The following is a 19,333-nucleotide window of genomic DNA, read 5'->3' as shown; positions in this document are numbered from 1 at the left end:
GGCGTTAATAAGCTAATGCGGCTTAAAATATCTGCTGGCATTTTCAAAGCAGTTAATAATTTCCTTTCTCTGCACTTCTTTGCTGCTCTATCATCAGGTCTTGTAAGTTACTTGGAAGTATGGACACAGATAAGTGTATGCTCACATACCTCACTTGGCTTTTCTTGGCACTCACAGTTTTATCTTCTGCAGTCAGTTGCCTACTCAGCTTGTCCAGTTTGGCAGTGGCCATTATACCAACAGATAAGAAAACATTCCCTCCCACTCCCCTGACCAACAAAGAGGCTGTTTATATGCTAACTGTACAGGCATCAGGACTTTCAGAAGCTTTCAGGTAGAATAGGTTGTTACATCAAATGGATTTGAATAGAAATGCTTGTTAAACATAAAGAAAAATTAGTTGAATGTTGAAAGTATCTTCTACCTGCCATTCTTTCAATTTATTTTTTATTCTTCTTACTTGAATAGTCCAAATAGCAGGTAATAGAAATAATATTAATTAATAAAAAGCATATTACTATGTTTATATTATACAGGGTTGGGTGTAATAATGACACTTTTTGATTACTTGTATCAGGGTTGCAACAAATTTTGAAATGAAATACTGAAACTGTGTATTCAGGATGCCTCCTCTGGTTGACATAAACTTCCTTTTCTTAGCACTTTTCCAGAAATAGAATATAACTAAAAATGTAATTTTATTGTATGTGAGTTTTTTTGTTTGAATCAAAAATCAGTTTGATAAGGTCAGGTCAGTATTGCATGGCAGAAGCATCTGCTACAAACTTTTAAATACCAAGATATTCACACCATTGAGTGTAAAATTTGTTTCTAGGAGGATTAATTGACTTAAGAAAAGACTGAAATACATGTTTTCATTTATTGCAAGCATTTAAATTGATTTAGGATGTGCAAGTGATTCAGATGTGTGGCTGCTGGTCACACAGCACATGTGCTTTGTACAGTACCAGAATGCAGCAGTAGAGCTCACTGCTAAAAATAGCCTGTAGGATTTCCCTAACAGGATTCAGCCAATAATCTTCCCACCCCCATGAAAAAAAAAGAAAAAAAAGAAAAAAAAAAAGAGGGAGACAACTGTTTTCAATTGCAGACTGCTGTGAAATATTAATAAAAGATGGTTATTCTGTCTCTCCAGAACAAATGCCTACAGCCAGATTCTGCTCTCAGATTCCTTGTGTAAATCTGAGCAGCTCCACTGAGACTGGTGGATTTATTCTGGATTTACACCAATATTACTGAGGTCAGAATGTGGCCCCAAAGACAGATGGGAATGGTGCCACCACTGAACCATATAATGATAGGGGACATGGGACAAAAGAAACTGAATTTGCATTAAGTCAGTAAAACCAAGACTTTCCTGTTGGGGACTCCCTAACACTCATTCATTTCCAAAATACTTTATTCAGGTCAGTTTCTTTTAATAATATTTTAAACAGAGGGGAGAACAAGAGACCTAAAAATCATTGGCTAACAGTGTGCTTTGAAGAAGATTAATTGGAACACTACAAATAAGAAAACCCAAGGGAAGAATATCTAATAAATTATTCCAACAAAAAAATCTGAACTAAATAATGTCAAATATTCTATAAACTGCCTAAATGAAAATTAAGTGGACTCTTTTTTTTTCCACCTTTAACTCATTATCTCATGCATATACTGTATATATTGCTTAACTCTCACAACAATCATAGTTCTGATTCCCTTCAGATATTTGGCTAAAAGCATTTTTCTCATGACTCACAAAAATATAGGCTCAATTTGATGCCCTTGTAATAATCTCCTACAACTGTTTTCCTCCTAAGTTTTTTTTCTCTGCCAAGAATATATTGTCTTTAAATAGGAAAAAAAAAAACCAACAAAACAACCCAAACCCTAACAGTAAATAATAACTCAAGACAGGGACATGTTATTATAATAATTTCTAGAGTCTGAATTTGCTCTTGCTTAATGGTAGACTAGAATTTTCTCCCTGTCCACACTGTCCATTTTCACCCTGTCCATTCCTTCCTTCCATGCTTTTATAAATGGTAGTGTTGCAACTGCTGCAGACAATGGCTGGTTGCACCTTGTGCTCTCTTAAGGGAGAAAATCACAGAACCATAGGATAGCTCAGGTTGGCAGGGACCTCCAGAGGTTTGCAATCCAACTCTGCTCAGAACAGATCAGACCACATTCCTCGGGACTTTCATCCTAAAGGATTTTCTAAGGGCCATACAAGAATAAATAAAAACTGGGTGTGAGTTTCTTTCTTTTGAGTCATCAGTGAATAAATGCTAGGGCACCATCCAGATCCAGGAAATAGTATGCACAGATAAAGTCATTCTATTCCATAATATACCATATGTTAATAATACACAGATTATTTGGGTGGTTTTTTTCCACAGAAACTGTGTTAGAACTGTTGATGTTGCAAAATTTCTGTTCATTGTCATTCCAAAAGTATCAATCTCATAACATTAAAAAAGTTCTATTTTCAATGTGCTCAAAAACTGGAGTGATAAAGGTCATGTGTAGGTCTGTAATCTTAGGCACATGTCAGGGGAAGAGATTTCTTTGAGTAGAAAGGAAAGGCTTAACTGTGAATGCAGAGCTATGTGCTCTGTGAAACCTGGTCAATCAGCCAGGGAATAATGGCTAGCATGGATACAGCTTGCAAGCAGGTACAGCACCACACTGTCCTCAGCCAGTACCTAGAGGATATATAAGAACTGAGGGTACAAAACAGAGGTGGAGAAGCAGAACAAAGTTGTAGGGCAGATGAAAATAGGAGGTTTGTTTTGGTTTTGTTTTTTTTGTTTGGTTTTTTTTGTTTGTTTGTTTTGGGGTTTTTTTTGTTTTGTTTTTGGTTTTTTTTGTTTGTTTTTTGTTTTTTTTTTTTTTTTTTTTTTTGTTTTTTTTGTTTTTTTTGTTTTTTTTAGAAATGAGTGGAGATTATTATCTTGAATGAGCAGTGGAGGGGGAAAATAGATTCAATAAAACAAGAAACAAGGATTCGAGAAAAACATTTCATATTTTGAAAAAAGAATTAATTGAAGGACTGAGAATCTCGGTTGGAATAAGTTGGTCTTCCTTCTTTCCTTCTTTCCTTCTTTCCTTCCTGCCTTCCTCTCTTTCTCTCTTCCTCTCTCTCTTTCCACTGGTGTTCATGTAGCAATGCTTTACTGAAAGGGTAAATTTCAACTCTGCCTAATCTGTCTGTCTGCATTTCCATTGCTGAACCTATCAGGTTTCTCTGTGCCACATCTCAAGCCCTTTTTGCCAGGGATGTCCTGTTCCCATCAACGTCTCCCTTCAGTGTTTGCCATACATAATTTCATTCCTTCTCTTATTTTTCCATCTCAACTTCACACTTTCTTTCTTGATTAGTTCCACTAATGCCACAAGTCCACAGATCTGTGTAAGCCCCTTGACCCCGCTCCCCTCTCTGAGGATTACAAAAGCATTATAAGGTGTCAGTAAACCTCAGCAATCAGTCTACAGCAGCAGCTTTTACACTCGTAACTCCATTCAAATTTTTCAGTGGAACTGCAAATTCTTGAAAGGCAGAGTGAAACATACACACAGTGAGCTCACTTTTGGTGTGCTCTGCAAATCTTAGAATGAGTTTACAATGTTTTGAGGACTCCAGAAATACAGTGGTCTGGTTTAAGAATCCTGTCTATAAGCAGTTGTTGTTTTTGGAGAAACTCATGGAAGGTGAATTAGTATGTTTGTTTCTGTACAACCCAAATGTTTGTTACTTAACAATAATAATACATTTTTGCTTTCCAAGTTCACATTCTAATTGGAAAAATGGGAGAGCACACTGTCTCACACAGTTACATACAGCACCCGTTAAGGACTCCATCCTGCATAAATCCATGCTCATGGCCTGAAAAGATGCAAACTTTAAGGCCATGGGAAGTTCTGCCAGTTGAGGGAAATATACTTCTGGTATAAACCTTCCTAAACAATAACTGCAAGTATTTATTTCTCTCCTTTTATTTTTATTTGTGCACAAAGTGAATCTTTGCTTCTGACCATGCTTTAATATTAGACTGACATTCAGGCTTTTAAAGAGCCTTCATGCAAGGTTAGATTACCCAGTAAGAAATTAGGTTTCTGTGGTCATTTTCCCTCTTTTGACTGAAAATTTTTGAGGTTCTAATCACTTTGCTTTGGACAGCCCATGCTCCCTAAGCGACTGGAATGCTCAGGACCTAAACATAAAACCTGCCTCTGTAGGCTCCCCACAACTCTTGAATGACACAGAAGTTGTAGCCAACATCACTTAGTCATGCCTACAGCTTTGCTCTTTCTGTGGAGAAAGCGACCTTGAAGCAGAGACTGATTTGCCAAATGAAGACATTGAGAATTACATTGCAGTTTTCCTCCTTACTGGTGGTCTTTCTTCAACTTATTGGTGGTCTCTTTACAAAACAGGCAATAGGAACACAAAGAAAAGATCCAGAAAATAGGGAAAAAGCTATAAATGACTTAAAGGCACCAAAAATGCACCTGTTTCTCTATTGCCAGAGCCAGTCAATGATAATAATTTATGACTGTGTGAATATTAACCCTGTGATTTATCAGCTGCACTGATTGAGTTGGTGCCAGTATAGCATCATAAAACAGAGGAGCAATAGGGCTAAAACTGAACACATTGCTGCAGGAGATATTTGAGGCATTTAAGTCTGTTGATCCCACATGAACAAATGCATTTGCCCTGCCTAATAAAAGCAGTCTTTAGGGAATCCTACCAGTTGTGTAGACATGCTGGCTGGGCTGGTCCATGTCTGGGTGAGGTAATGTGGAGTCAGTGGGGGAAGATGGGGTCCTGGAAAGTGGTCGATGTTTATCTGATCCGGCCATGCCAACTGTAGCCATCTGAGCCTGGTAGATTTGCAACTGGTGGACATGCCGATGTGCCAGGAACTCCTGTTTCCAGGAAAACAGCACAGTAGAAAGAAATGTGAGACGGGATCAAGCAAAACATGTCAACAAATTAGGTTCATTAGGTCAGGGCTGTAATAAACAGTGGGCACCCCCACCCCCCAACTTGCACCTAAGACCCACTCAATAAATCCATTCAACAGATGTTTTCACGCTGACAGTGTGGGCTACTGACTTTGCTGGAGAGTAGGTGATGGCAGGCAACCTGTCAGCTCTCCCTGACAGGAAAGACAGCTTCACATGCAAAGGCTTATAAAAGACAAAGTTTTTCTAATATGTTGAATACACAATATGATGTTATAGAACATGCATTTTATGACCCTACACAAATAGAATTTAAATTTTCCCACAGCACAGAAAGTGAAAACTGGTGGTCTTACTACTCAGTACCAAATGCGCTGAGCAACTGTGAGTCAAGTTTCTACAGTTAACTCAGTTCCCAGAGCTCCCTGGAAAGTAGCAATGATTTGCATATAAGTTTTCACAAATCGTTTAGAAATTCAGGAATTGTTATGTGAGATCCCACTTAGGAACCATCTTTTTTTGTCATAACTGGTGCTGGCTGTAGGCACAGGCAAACTCTTCAGGGAAATAGGCAGGTGTGAAAAGACTGTAACAGAGTAGAAAAGATTTTCTCTTCTGTTTTGTCAACAGATGGTCACTTTTGCTGACATGACAAAGGCTAAAACCCTGTGAAGCCAGTAGGAACCTGGCTCACTCTACAGAGTAGGATTTCTTCTCAAACCCTTTCCTTTCTGTTTTTCTTTTTTCTGTGCCTATGGTCCCAGAACTTCAATCAAAAGTGGATGCAAGAGAAATATTTTCAAACCACTTAATATAAATTCAGTTGAGATTCACATTTGTGACTTACAGCTGCAGGCTCTGTTTATCCTCACCTGGGTTCAATACACATCTATGCAGGAATATATATATATATAGATAGATACATATACACACATGTGGCTTTTTATTTTTTTTATTTTTTTTTTCATTCTTTTTTTTTTTTTTTTTAATAAACCCAGTAACAATTAGCATTCCTATATGTGGTTGCTTGGGACAGCAGCTCAGAAGCTTGTCTTGGTCCAGGAGAGATTGCTGGCTGCTCAGAGAGGTGAAGCTGAGTTCAGGCTGTGTGGGAAGGCAGGTGGGAGTACCCCAGCCCATCACACGCTGCAAAATAAATCGGCAGCTCATGGGATGTGAAAATGTCTACCCTGCATGTAATAAAAGAAGCCTTTATGCAAACAAGTGCTCATCAATAACAGCTGAAATGAGAATAAATGCTTTAAAAGGTAGCCTCAAAACCCACATTAATATCTAGGGTCACTATTTCAGTAAAAAGACATAAGGTCATGGGAAAAGTAAATCACCTGGGACCTTGTCATAAGTGACTAAATGAAAAAAAAAAAAAAAAAAAGAGTAAGCAAAAAGAGGTTTTACAAGAATTGTCTTTGTTTAGAGTCATTGAACCATTTCTCTTCCTTTAAATACAGTCCTAAACTTTTCTTATTGTTTTTTTAATGTACAATGACAGGATAGTATTACATATTCCAGGAAATATCTTGAGCTATCTGAAGAGGTCTGTGTATCCATCTATGAGCATAATAAAACTTAACATTCAGGAATTTTTTCCTGAAATCTCTTTTTGCTTAGTTTCACTAATAATTTTGATTGTGATACATTTTCTGAGATTTTTTTTTTTCCTCATAGGCATACATATCTTTTGCAACCTTTGCTGGGAGTATGTTTGATTGGAGATGGATCAAGAATGCATGGACACTATTGACTTGAATATTCTCCCTATGGAGAACAGAGAATACATTCCTTTGTGAGAATTTAGCATTCACTTTCTTCAATGCTTGCTGGCTTAGAGGTCAATGAAGTAGGCACAGGTGTTTTGCTATCTGTGGCATGATTACTCTCTGCATCCTAGGATCAAGTGGTGGCAGCAGCGCTGTCTGTCTGATGCTCATGTGTTCACAATCTCTTGTCTACTCTTCTAAACTCCCAGCTGAGTACTTTGGAAGAAGCCAAACTTCTGCCTGCAGGAGATTCATGGCACAGAATGTTGCTGCCAGACAGGAAATCAGTAGAACACTGTTATTTCTGCTACTCTCCTCAACTTACATGTTGCCTTCGTTGCATTAATTAAATAGCTGCTGCCTGTGTAGTTCTTTGAGCAAGGGAATTTCTGATATATCTTTCAATGTTCATACTAACTAGTGGTAATTCATTAATTGTGTTCACTTTTCTGATAGTCATTAGAGTACAGAAGACAAAAGGATTTGTTCCCTATTGGAATGCTCTTCAATCTAGTAAAGGTCCACCAATGGATTGTGATAGTCTTCATCAAACATGATTTTTTAAAGAAGTCTTGGAAATTCAGCTGTCAGTGAGGGCAGATTGATGCTGTCTTTGTTGGTAGTGCTGGTTGACTCTGAGCTCTAAGGCTTTAGAGCTGCCTTGTCTACCTTTCTTTTAATTCCAGACTTGAACTTCAGTTTTGCAATATCTGTGTAATTTTTTCAGTGAAGCTGTAAGTAAGGCATCCAGTCAATATCTAAAATATAATCTTTCCAGGTCTCTGATCTAAAAATGTCAATTTAAGTGGAGGTTTTGTTTGTTTGTAGGTTTGGTTTTGTTTGTTTGTTTGTTTTGCAGGTTTTGGGGGGGGGGGTGTTGCTGGGCTGTTTGTTTGGTTTGTGGGTTTGGGGTTTTTTAGAGTGTCTTGAAGAAGAAGGAAAAAAGTCTGGAACATCACAAAACATAGATGACTTTGGAAGATGTTTCTCTCTCTGCTTCTAAAATGATTTTGTGTGTTTGTCTATGTAGTCAGTAGAAACAATATTTTTCATTCAGATGAACAAATCAAGATGATTTTTTTTTTAATACAAATCAACCTGTGTGAGCATCACCTAAACCAGACATCTATTTTAGCAATTTTTTTGGAGACCAAGAACACAGGATATTTTTTTCTCTCCTCCATTTTCAAGTCAAAGTGTGTCCTGTTTATGTCATTCTCCCCTCCTCAAATGAAACCAGACACATACTGTGTTTGACACATGTTTATCAACATAATCTGTTCAAGGAAGGAGAAATTTATGGACGGTTCCATGGAAATTGTCTGACACCTGCATTAATTTCTGATGACACAGAAAACATTTGCCTGTGAAAATATTTTAAAATTTGTTAAAATTAGGGTAGTTTGTCTCATAAGGCTTGCACCATGGCTTACATCCTCTTGTGGCATCCAGATCCCTTAACTGTAATATTACAATCTGTAGACATCAGCAAAGTTTAGACCTGTTTAGATTTTAGTCAAGGTTTTAGGCTAACTTCCTGATTGGGTTTTATTTTACAGACAACAGGCACTCATGAAATACATGTATTTTTTTCCAGCCACCTACATATTTATGCTGTGAACATTTCTGATGCTCTGAGTCACAGACAAGTGGATTAATGCAATGAGTAATGTGGATAATCAGCACACTTATCTGGCTCCCCAAATGCCCACCTGGCCTCTGGAAGGGATTAAAGGAACACAATGAATTCGTCTTCAGGTTTTATGTGTTACAGCCCTGCAAACACATGTCCATCTCTCCAGCAATATGACAAAAGCAGTATTTGCACATCTGCAGGGCCAGTGATTTGTGTGAATATACTTGGAGCATTTCTTAGGTAACCTGAGCCCTGTCTGCCCGGCATGGAGTCTGCTAGTTCCAGGTGCCTGAGATTAGTTTATTAGTAGAGGCAAGCAATTAGGGCCTCTGCTGGAGCTAGAGGAGAGCCTTCCATTGCCTTCCACGGAAACAAGCTCAGGTCCTCAGTAATTATTTTGAGGAGGAATTTTAGAATCACTATCTAAAGAGAAGATGAGCCTTTTAGGAGCATGGGAGATAAATATTTGTTGTTTTCCTAGTATTACTGTAAGGTTTGTTTAGCAGGTCTTTCAATTAACTTAGGTTGGTGTGAATATTCCTTTCATATAGATGTGTGGTTTGTACATTTTGGAGCTTAAGATTTTGTAAATGCTAAGGATTTTAATGAGAACTATTTACCTATTTCTACTGGCTGTGAGAACTGATAAACCACGAGTATGTTCTGTTGGATTATTAGATGGACTATGTTGGAGGATAAAGCAGAGCTGAGTTGTCTATAAATTAACAGTCCTTTGAACTGTTATGCTTTGTGCAGAGAAAAAATATGTGGGATTCAGTCATAAAAGCTTTTTTTTTCCCTCTTAACAGTCTGGTTTTTTAATTTAATATGTTAATATTTAGTTTAGTCACAGCTAAATAAATCCAAAGATTTGTATGTCTGTAGCATAATCCAGCATGTGAATGGGCATATTCACACCTCTCTTCAGGGCTTATGCTTTGGTTTTTTTCATTGTGGTAAAGAACTTTTTTTTACTCTTAGGGATAGCAAATTTTGCATTCCCTAATACTAAAATTACTACTCTCATATATTTGTGGCCAGGTTTATATCCCTCTGTTGTTGTGCCTTTGATGCATTTGGCTGAAGTATGAAGTGTGTCTATTGTCTATTGTCTATTAATTGATTAAAGTTACTCATGTTTTGCCCATCCTGCTTTCCTCTCCCAAAAGACCTTAAGCACTATGAACTTCACAAAGCCTTTCCTCTCAAAGCATTTTTGGTGGCCTGTTTGTTAATTTCTACATTGTTTTCAGAAAATTACCCAAAGGATGGGTAATTTCCTGAAGGAGAAAGCTACATACAAATGCTTCAGAAAGTTTTGCCCTGGGTAAGGATGAAAACAAGACCTGCTGCCTTCTTTTGAAGGATATTTCTGATGCCTGCTCTGCTGGCTTGTCTCACCCCATGGCTCCTGTTGGAGGCCCTACTTCTCAGCCCTGTCCAGACCTTGTAGTGATATGGGAAGAGAACAACTTCAAATCCTGCTGCTTGTCTTTTCTACCACCTTCCTGGGCTTCCTACCTTCCCAGTGCAGCTGTAACTGAATGCATCCAAGAGGTGTCCAGGCCAGGCAGTGACTGCATCCAGCAAAAAGCCTCAGCTTGCAGCAAACAGAGCTCAGTCCTGCTTTAAGGTCCCTGTGAAGGCAGCCTTGGCCCAAACTACAACAGCACCAGGCAGTCTGACTGAGTCAGAAATTCTGGTCACCCAGAAACTTCTCCTTCAACCCAGATGTAGGTAGTTAACAGTCCTTCAGAAATAGCATACAATATATTAATAGATTTGACCTTGGTTATCCTCAGAAGTGACAGGAAAAAAAAATAAAACATAGAAAGCAATGAATGCCTGTACAAAGGAGTTTGTTCCTTGGGACAAAACACAGTGGGTAAGTGGAATTTTTAGCAATTTTCACCCAGGAGTTCTGTGAAGTACTATTTTGCCTACTCAAACAAAACCATGAGTAGTTGCCCTCAGAAACCAAGCAAAATAGGTCCTGAGGTCTTCCAAAACAAAGTGTGTGAACAAATGTGAAAGTGTAGGAAAGGTGTCTCTTTGTCAATATATACAACCTAAAATAGAAAATAGTCTGAGATATCCTTGAAAATAAATATTTGAGACATCTTTTTAACTGCTCTGTCACTTGGAGAAAACACATCACCAAGAAAGCCCTACTAGTTTCTATTTTTGACAAAACCACATGTGGAGCCACCAACTTCCATCGTCATCACTTTCAAAAACCCCAGTATCACCATCTGAAATATAGTCAACCACAAACTCAGAATCAGCATTTTTATGAAAAGTAAGTAAATTACAAGTATGGTTACAGACACATAGATTGAATAGGTAGAAATTAATTTAGAGCAAGCAAAACTATAGATGAGAAGAAACAGGAAGTTAGCCTTGAGGCATCTGGATATGTTAGGTCACATATTATCAGGATGTTTATAGAATTTGGATTTCTCTTGCTGTAATCCAAGGAACACAGTGTTGACTAGAAAATGGGTAAGCAGAAATGAAGTCTTATCAACTGAATCTTAGGTGCAGATACAGAGCAGTGGGATGGAAGCTATAACCCAAAACTGCCTGGAGTCTTAGGCAGAGATTGCCTTTGGCAGCAAGCTGCGTCTCACAGCAAAATAACCCCATGCCCTGTGCCTTCGCCTTGCCTTCTGAAGGACTGTGGAATGGCTTATTCCAGCTGCTGCCAAGGTAGAGCTTAGTACTTAGACTGCTCCTGCTGCAGTGACAGCCCAGGGAATGGTTATCACCCTCAACCAATTTTGTTTTCCCCCTCTGTTCCTGGAGCTGCAAAGCTGCTGCTGTAGAGGTCCCTCCCCTACCATCCTCCCTTTCTTGCTCAGGAGCACCTTTGGGGTGACAAAACCCATTATAAAAACTACAACATTTTTGGGCCAAGATGGAAAGTTTATTGGATGGAAAGTTTCCAGAAGCCTGAGCATTTAAACATGACCCATGTTGGTCCCATGTGAGTGAGGAATCAAGGTGGTCACATGGTTTGAGAAGTTTTCACCTATCTTTGTTAAGAAATATGAACCAAGCAGTCATTATGTTGAAGCCTGACATGATTAAGAAGAAAGGAATTATGGGAGTGACAGAAAAGATGGCCCTAAAGTCAGAGCACTTTTACTGGAGTGAAATTCTGGGAGTCCAACTGAGCTGCTGCTTTCACTCCTGGTTCTTGCTCCTGTGAGACCTGCCTTCCCTGCTCCCGATATTGGCAGGTACTTGACTTCTGTCACTCCTGCTAAACTGCTGACTGTAGTGTGCACAGCACTCATCCAAAGAAAATGCAGCACCTCCTCAAAAGCTTCACTCCCAGCTGAGTCTTTTCCCACTTTCTGGCCCTCCCAGATATTTAATACAAATGTATAAATAATTGGGGGTACAATAAAGGGGAAAAATAGACCACCTGGATATCTTGTGGGTTTTTTTGTTTTTTAAGGAAACCTCTGAAGAGGTTTCTTGTTACTTTATTGCTTTTACTAGAAAAAACATTACTTTCCAGAAGTCACTTGGTGCTTTCCAAAAAAAGAATACAGAAATGTGCAAAAATGAATTAAAAAGGAAAATTTAATTGTTCACATGTCTTGCCCTAACTTTCAGTATTAACAAGTATTTTCTTCTTTTACTTTGATATGAGGAATAAGTGGGCTCTATAATAGCATTTAAAGATTACAACCAACTAATCCTAGTAGCTTTCTGAAATCAATAAGTTGATATGTTGGCCTAAACTAATTAATAATAACATCACCTGTCCCACATGTTTCATTGCTCTGGGAAATATCACCCAACTCTCTTCAACAGTATTGATCTGCACCAAATCAGTTTGGTGTTACTTTAAGCAGATAATTTCAACCACTTCCATTTTTCTACTTTTCATCAGAACTACTTTTCTTAGCAGACTTGTATGATTTATTTTTATGTGAAGAATCATTACTTTGGCCTTCACGCAGAAAAATAATAATCTCCAGGCTAAATTCATTAGCAGTCCTGCTGCAGATCTGTGTTTTCTGCACATTTCAACAGATTCTGCTTTAGTTTTATAGACAATTCTTCTGAGTTCAGGTTTTATTGTAGAATTAATGGAAATTACTTGGATCTGACATATAAAGAGAAAATATTGGAAAACCCTGCTCTTCAATATAGAGTCCAGACCCTAACACATCAGTGCCTAAGTCTAAAATCATTAGGGTGTATAGATGCCTTCCCCCTTGGAGGTGCAGTGTATGGAAATACAGTGAGGTCAGAATGGGGAACACCAGTGGACCACATGGTCAGCAAATGTAAGAGCCATCCATCACTGGGATGTTTGATGAACTATGTTCTCTTTCTACAGAGCATTTGTGCAGGTCACTGTATCTAATGCACAAGGCTGGGTCATAAACAGATGGAGAGCAGCCCCACCAAGAAGGACTTGGAGGTGCTGGTGGATGAGAAGCTGGACTTGATCCTGCAAGGTGCACTCCCAGCCCAGAAACCCAAACATGTCCTGGGCTGCATCCAGAGCAGTGTGGGCAGCAGGGCAAGGAGGGGATTCTGCCCTTCTGCTCTGCTCTGCTCTGCTCAGACCCTACTTGCAGTGCTGCATCCAGCTCTGGGGTCCCAGCACAGGAAGGACAGGGACTTGTTAGAGTGAGTCCAGAGGAGGACTGCCAAGATGATCAGAGGGCTGAAGCACCTCTCCTGTGAGGAAAGACCAAATCAATTGGGATTGTTTAGCCTGGAAAAGAGAAGGCTTCAGATTGAGCTAATTGCAACCTTCCAGTAACTGGAGGAAGCCTACAAGAAAGATGGGGAGAAACTATTCACTAAAGCATGTAAGGACAACAGGGAAGGGCTTCAAACTGAAAAAAATATAAGTTCAGATTTAATACCAGAAAGAAATTGTTTACTGTGAGGATGGTGAGCCACTGGAGTAAGTTGCACAAAATCGTGGATGCACCATCCCTGGCAGTGTTCAAGGTCAGGTTGGATGGGGCTCTGAGCAATCTGGTCTAGAGGAAGGAGTCCTCCATGGCAGGGGTTTGGAATTAGATGACCTCTAAGCTCTGTTTCAACCCAAGCCATTTTGTAGGTCTATGACTTTTACCTCTCTGAAGATTTCAGAGAGATAGATTGCCAAATCTCACACCTTACTTCAATGTGGTTAAAAGGCCCACAGACTTCCTTTCTCCAACACAAATGTAGTAAGAGATAGTTTCCTGAAAAATTGTGTATGTACACACACACATCTGCAAATATCACAAGATATTTAAAAACATTTTTCTCTCTTCATTTTGGAGCTCTACTACACTTTACAAATTTTGGAACACAAGGAAATGGTGACATAATTTGAGACTACAAAATAAAGGATTTGAATATAGGAAGGATTCTTCAGATGAAAAGTAAACTATCACAAAAATCCTCTCAGACCTGGTCTATATATTTAGAATTCTACATAGTTGTAGAATGCTCTATGTGTTTGTAGAATAAATACATTTCTGCAACAAACAAGTACAGCTTGTATTTTTTTGTTTGTTTGTTTGTTTTATTTGGGATAAGATCAAATTATTTGTAATTTGAACAAAAATTGAACTGAACATCAGAAGATTACTTACAAATATTTCCCACTTTGTTTTCTCAGCCTAGGGTTTGCTGCTTTTATCAAGTGGGAGAATTGCCAGAATGGGCAGATGTAAAATGGAGGAAAAACCCCTTATGATTGCTGATTTAGGAACAACTAGAGAGCTGGGATGTGGAACACTGGGTGGGACTAAAAGGAAGAAGAGCGAGGGAACAGTATTACAAAATCCAAACATCTGAATAGCATAAGGTCCAACCTCTTCCCTTCTCACCCTCTCTCTTTTTTTATGATAATGCTTTCCACTTTATTTCTGGTTTTAAAATTTGGAAGCTCTTTTGTTTACATGTTCAACTATCATTTCTTGCCTTTGTGCCTTTTCCAAAAACTGAATCTTTCATGTGCTTACATTAATCCCCAAATAGCATAAGATATTACAACAATTGCAAGAGTAAGGAGTAAGAATAAGTAAAAAGAATACTAGCTGGGGAGAAGTGGGGCAGTGAGAACACTTGTCCCAGTATAGCGCCTCTGGAAGGTGGTTCATTTATTTGCTGACACTACATAGGGATCTCAACACTGCATTAGCCAGTATTTTTCTTCATCTAGAAGAGAGGTCTCTCCAAAATATCCAGGAGTAACTTACAAGAAAAGCAGTCTGAATGATTAAAAGACCAAAGGACACCAAATTACAGGCCAAACTAGTCCATATTCCTCATCTGGGCTCTGTTACTCCTTACTATGATCTGTGTTCTTTCTGAAACAAAGCACAACAGTTTAAGGTATATTATTTAAAATTTTAAAAACTGCCTACATATGGAACAAAAATAGCTTTCTACTTTAGACAATGGCTATTTTTTTTTTCAGAAAATAGCTGCTTAGTACTTAGAATTACTATCTCTTTGTTTTAAAGGCCAAATGAGATAGTGGTGACTCAATTAATATACTGGGGAAGGCAACTCTGAAGATCAACTCCATTGCTGGTGAAGTCCCTTAAAGCACCTCCCTGATTGTGGTCTGATGGCAGCTTGTGAGGACATCTACGTGCTGGAGATGGTCTTGGAGTTAGTGGCTGAGCAGAGAGACCAGAAGCAGTGGGGAAGAGGCAGATGAGCCAGCTGGGATGCACAAATACAGCGTGTGGCCGTGGTCCCAGAGCAGAGGCTTCCAGTAACTCAAAAGGAAGGACCTGGCAGTCAGTGGAGAAAGCAACCTCCTCCAATCAGAAGTTATAAAACAGCTCTGTTGGGGGGGCAGTTTGGATTATTTACACACAGATGTAAGTCTAGATAAACCAAAAAATTTACTGTGGGTTTTCACAGGTATACCTGAGAGAAGGATTTGTCACTTCAGTAGTCTTAAAGCATTGCCCACAAAGGAGGGAGACAGACTTCTTACAGACACACAACACTCAGGAAAAATACATACTGGAAAATATTGCACCACATAAAGAGCTACAATTTTAATTTTATCTGATGAAACCTGGGAGGACAGAGTGGGGGAATCCTGAGAACCAGTAAAAGCAAAATGTTAATTCTAATTGTTGTATTTAGTTGGCCTTGTCTTGTGACAAGTTTGTTATTATGCAGATTTCCTACCTGCCACCTTCTATGGGAGGATTTTACCAAATGAAGTTATGCAGACAATTCCCCTTGCATCTTACCTCTTTATTCGTAATTATGTAGGCCCTGTGTTCACTCAAGATAACATTATAGCTGTCCCCAAATGCTTTAGATTTGGGGCCTGTGACAAACAAAATCTTTCAGTGCCTGGAATACATTTTTTTTCCCTCTGTTGCAGAAGTGTAGTTACTTATATGCTGAAAACATGCTCTTTTTTTTGTTTATTTTCTGGGGCAATGGGTTAGTAGGTGTTACATATTTCCACTAGTATGATTTTGTAAATGTCCTTTTTTTCTTCAGAAAGATATATAATGTAATATATTGTCTTTTTTCTTTCTTCTTTTTTTTTTTTTTTTTTTTTTTTTAATTTTTAGTTTTGCTAGGAATGTCATTTTTCCTGTTCTGTAATCAGTTTTACATATATGATGCATATATAGCCCTTGCATGATACTATCCTATTAAAGGTTATAATGAAAATAATCTGTAAATCATCTGCTACATAGAGAGTATTCTTGTGTGGAGAAGCTAAGGTGTAGACATTACTGATCCAAAGTGCACTAGAATTGGAAATCCTGGGGTTTAAGTCCTTTCTTTAACCACTGGATAAATAATAATTGCATTGTATCGATAATATTCTCCATTTCTGGCTTCACATCTGGTTTAATTATGAAATAATGCAGTGCTGTAGCTTTCTGTGTTTCTTATTACATCTGGTAGCAGTGGAGGTATGGTCAGAAGTTGTTTTGGTTTGATGGTACTGGATTTGACAAAGGGCAGGAGAAAGACGTGGGAGCAATTGGCACTGTAAAATATCAGAGCTTTTAGGTTCTGCTCAGACAAACTAAAGCATACTCTCTGTCTTTAAGCTGGGTGCAAAAGGGCTCTGAGCAGACTGGGTGAGGAGAGGGAGGCTAATCATCCCTGTCGCCCACAGTGAGGCATCGTGGCAAAGTGGTGAAAGAGCCCATGAAATTTCCCAGCTTCTGTGTCTTTGAGGTCATTGTGGTCCTTAATCTTGCTGGGAACATCCAGTCCCTGTTGTTTCCAACCTCTAAAAACATTAAACCTACTCAGAGAAACCAGGAGGAAAGGCAGTCACATAACATGGGTGTACATGTCATGATGCATGTGCACATCGTGCCTCAGTGGACCCTTGGGGCCACCACAAGTCCCAAGAGATGTTCTGACACCACTCCAAACAAGGTAGAGCCAAAGCACTCCAAATAGCTGGCTGCCCACATCCATGCATTGCATTCAGAAACGACCTGGAAGCCCTGCTGGCCATAGAGGAATTCTGAAAAAGAACGGATGCTGTGAAATGTATCTCAGACCCTTGGCAGAGCTGCAAAGGTGGGCTGAAAGCTTTGAGGCAGGGCTTGAGGCACTGGCTGCTGCCAGCCCAGCAGTTCCTGTCAAAACTCTGCAAGACAAGACATGTTTGAAGGTTTCTTCCCAGGAACCCAGGAGGTTCTCAGCTTCTCAGCTCCTTCCCTCTCTCCTTTTTCAAATCTTTCTCTGACTATGAGTATTGGGGTTTTTCTCTGCTACTCTTGGTACAAAAATGTAATCTGAGCAATTAAACAATAGCAACATTCAAAAAGGGGGAAAATATGTGAGACTGGGGCCGAGCTTTTGACTTTTACTGATAATTTTAGAAATATCCCTGGTTTTCATCATAAAAGTTCAGATTCACATATCCAAGTGGCTCTTTGGGCATTGAAATGTGCTATACATATGGATATAATTTAATTCATAAGAATCTGACGGCTGCTACCTGGCCTTCTTTGCTTATTTTTAGTCAGTCTACAGAGAACTTAAAAGACTTTTATTGTACAGTTGGAAATAAGACACAGGATTGTTTTTCAGTTTTCCTCATGTGCATTGTGAGGCATCAATCTAAGGTATGACCAGCTTCTTTTTTTCTTTTTTTTGTCTTTTTTTTTTTTTTTTTCTTTCCCCAGCTTGGATTTAAGCCCTGATGACTGTTTCTTTCATATAGTAATATTCGCCAATGTCATAATACACCCTATGTGTTACACCCTTAAGAAGTTCCTGGGCCTCATTCATGAAGTTGTAAGTTTTCCAGTAAATTTTATATAAAATTGTTAATTAGCAGGAGAATTCTGATTTTAGGTACATCCAGGAGTTGCTCCGGGTACAAAACCCCAGAAAATGTTTTGAAAATTTTGGTTCAATATAACTTCAGGTGGAAGCATCTGCTACCTCATTTAATCTCCAACCTTTTGTGTGTGTGACAGCAAATGGTTAATGAGCTCCCTTTCGGAGCTGGGTGCATTTCTGCACTAATATTGTTAATACCTAGAGATTCAATGTATTTCAGTACAAAAAGTGTTATGTAAAGTTACCCAAGATGACATGGCCAGAACTCTTTTGAAAACAAAGTTTTGTTCCTTGTGCAATGATTGCTAAGAGCAAAATTAATCTTGTTACACTGTAAGTTATACACTCCGTGTGGTAGGAGGGAAAACACAGTGCTAATTTATGAGTAGCTGCCATCTGAAGGTATTGAGATTTTAGGCCCGTTGAATCTTAACCAGAAAGGACCAAGGGAATACCTGAGGCAAAACCTACATATCATTATATTTTAGTTTCTTTCACTTATTAAACTGTTCTGATTTCAACCCAGGAGTTACACTATTTCCCCCGATTCTCCCGCCCCCTTCCCCCCCATTCCCACTCAGGGAAGGACTGAGCAATTGACTGTGAGGTAGTTAGTTGCCAGCTGAGATTAAAGCCTGACAATATCACAGGAATCCATTGGTGCCTTCCTGGCCCGGAGAGGGAACACAGACTGTCGGGGCTGCTGTAGGCAGCGCATTCCCATGGAGGGAGCCTGCGGTGACCAATGCACATTCTCTGTGCCTCAACCAGAGGTGTGAGTTGTCTCACCTACTGTTTGTATTTTAATGAGGAAGAAGGGAGTGAAAAGCCCTGAGCAGGGGTCCGTGGCTGGCTCCTTTCAGCTGTGAAATGTTTGTGTCTCTAGGGCCTCGCTTCTCCCCCGGGGCAGAGGGGGGCCAGAGCCTCCCCTTTTCATTTAAGAAGGGTTACAGGGCCATGCTGCCGAAAGAGCTGCACCAGGGGCTCAAAGTCCCGAGAGAGGTTTGGGTCAAGTTAGGTTGCTTTGGGAGGATTTGGATCTCTGAAGATGTTTTGTTTTCATTCTTTGAATTAAAATTTAATTTAAGTAATGGAAATACATAATCCATCTCTGAGGAATGCTGTCCTAATCTTGTCTCTTAGAAGAAAAAGCAGGATTTTCAAATTTTATCTGTTACTGATCAGCTGTATGAGTTTACACCAGTCTTCTAATGTCTCTGAGCCTTTGTGTCGCCTTATCTCATCCTGGCTTTATCTCTCCTAACTGCGGAGATTTCAAGCAGTTTGTCCTTTGCAATGTGACAGTTCAGTGCTAAATGCTAAGGATGCTCGACTGCAATTATGGAGTTATGGCACATAATACTTAATGAAAATATACCTCAAAAATCCTCTTCCTTACACTCCTGCTTGCCCACACCACCCCCCGCGCCCCTAAAAAAACAAAACAACCCAAACAAAACTGTGAGTTTCATTTAGTTGGTTTCAACATAGTACATATAAGTCCAAATACATTTTCTATTAAAAAAAAAATAAAAAAGGTAAATATAAGGAACCAGAGCAAAAGGAGAAAATGTGTGAGAAGAGAAATTAGACGGGAGAGCTGTAGAGAGAAAAAGAA

At 39.1% G+C, this 19,333-nt stretch overlaps 1 protein-coding gene across 14 annotated transcripts in view; it reads right to left on the bottom strand.

Moving 5' to 3' along the window:
- Positions 1-19,333, bottom strand: part of HDAC9 (histone deacetylase 9) — a 459,263-nt gene that overhangs the window by 137,792 nt on the left and 302,138 nt on the right. For all 14 annotated transcript variants that reach the window (XM_083872072.1, XM_083872070.1, XM_083872068.1 and 11 more), the window contains one exon: positions 4,761-4,938. In XM_083872072.1, coding sequence (XP_083728198.1) covers positions 4,761-4,938 — 178 coding nt within the window. The remainder of the gene's footprint in view (positions 1-4,760; positions 4,939-19,333) is intronic.

The sequence above is a fragment of the Zosterops lateralis genome (assembly GCF_965231275.1).
Source record: "Zosterops lateralis genome assembly, chromosome: 1".
Lineage (NCBI taxonomy): Eukaryota > Metazoa > Chordata > Aves > Passeriformes > Zosteropidae > Zosterops > Zosterops lateralis.
The sequence above is the reverse complement of the archived record's forward strand: the minus strand, read 5'-3'. Positions and strand labels throughout refer to the sequence as shown.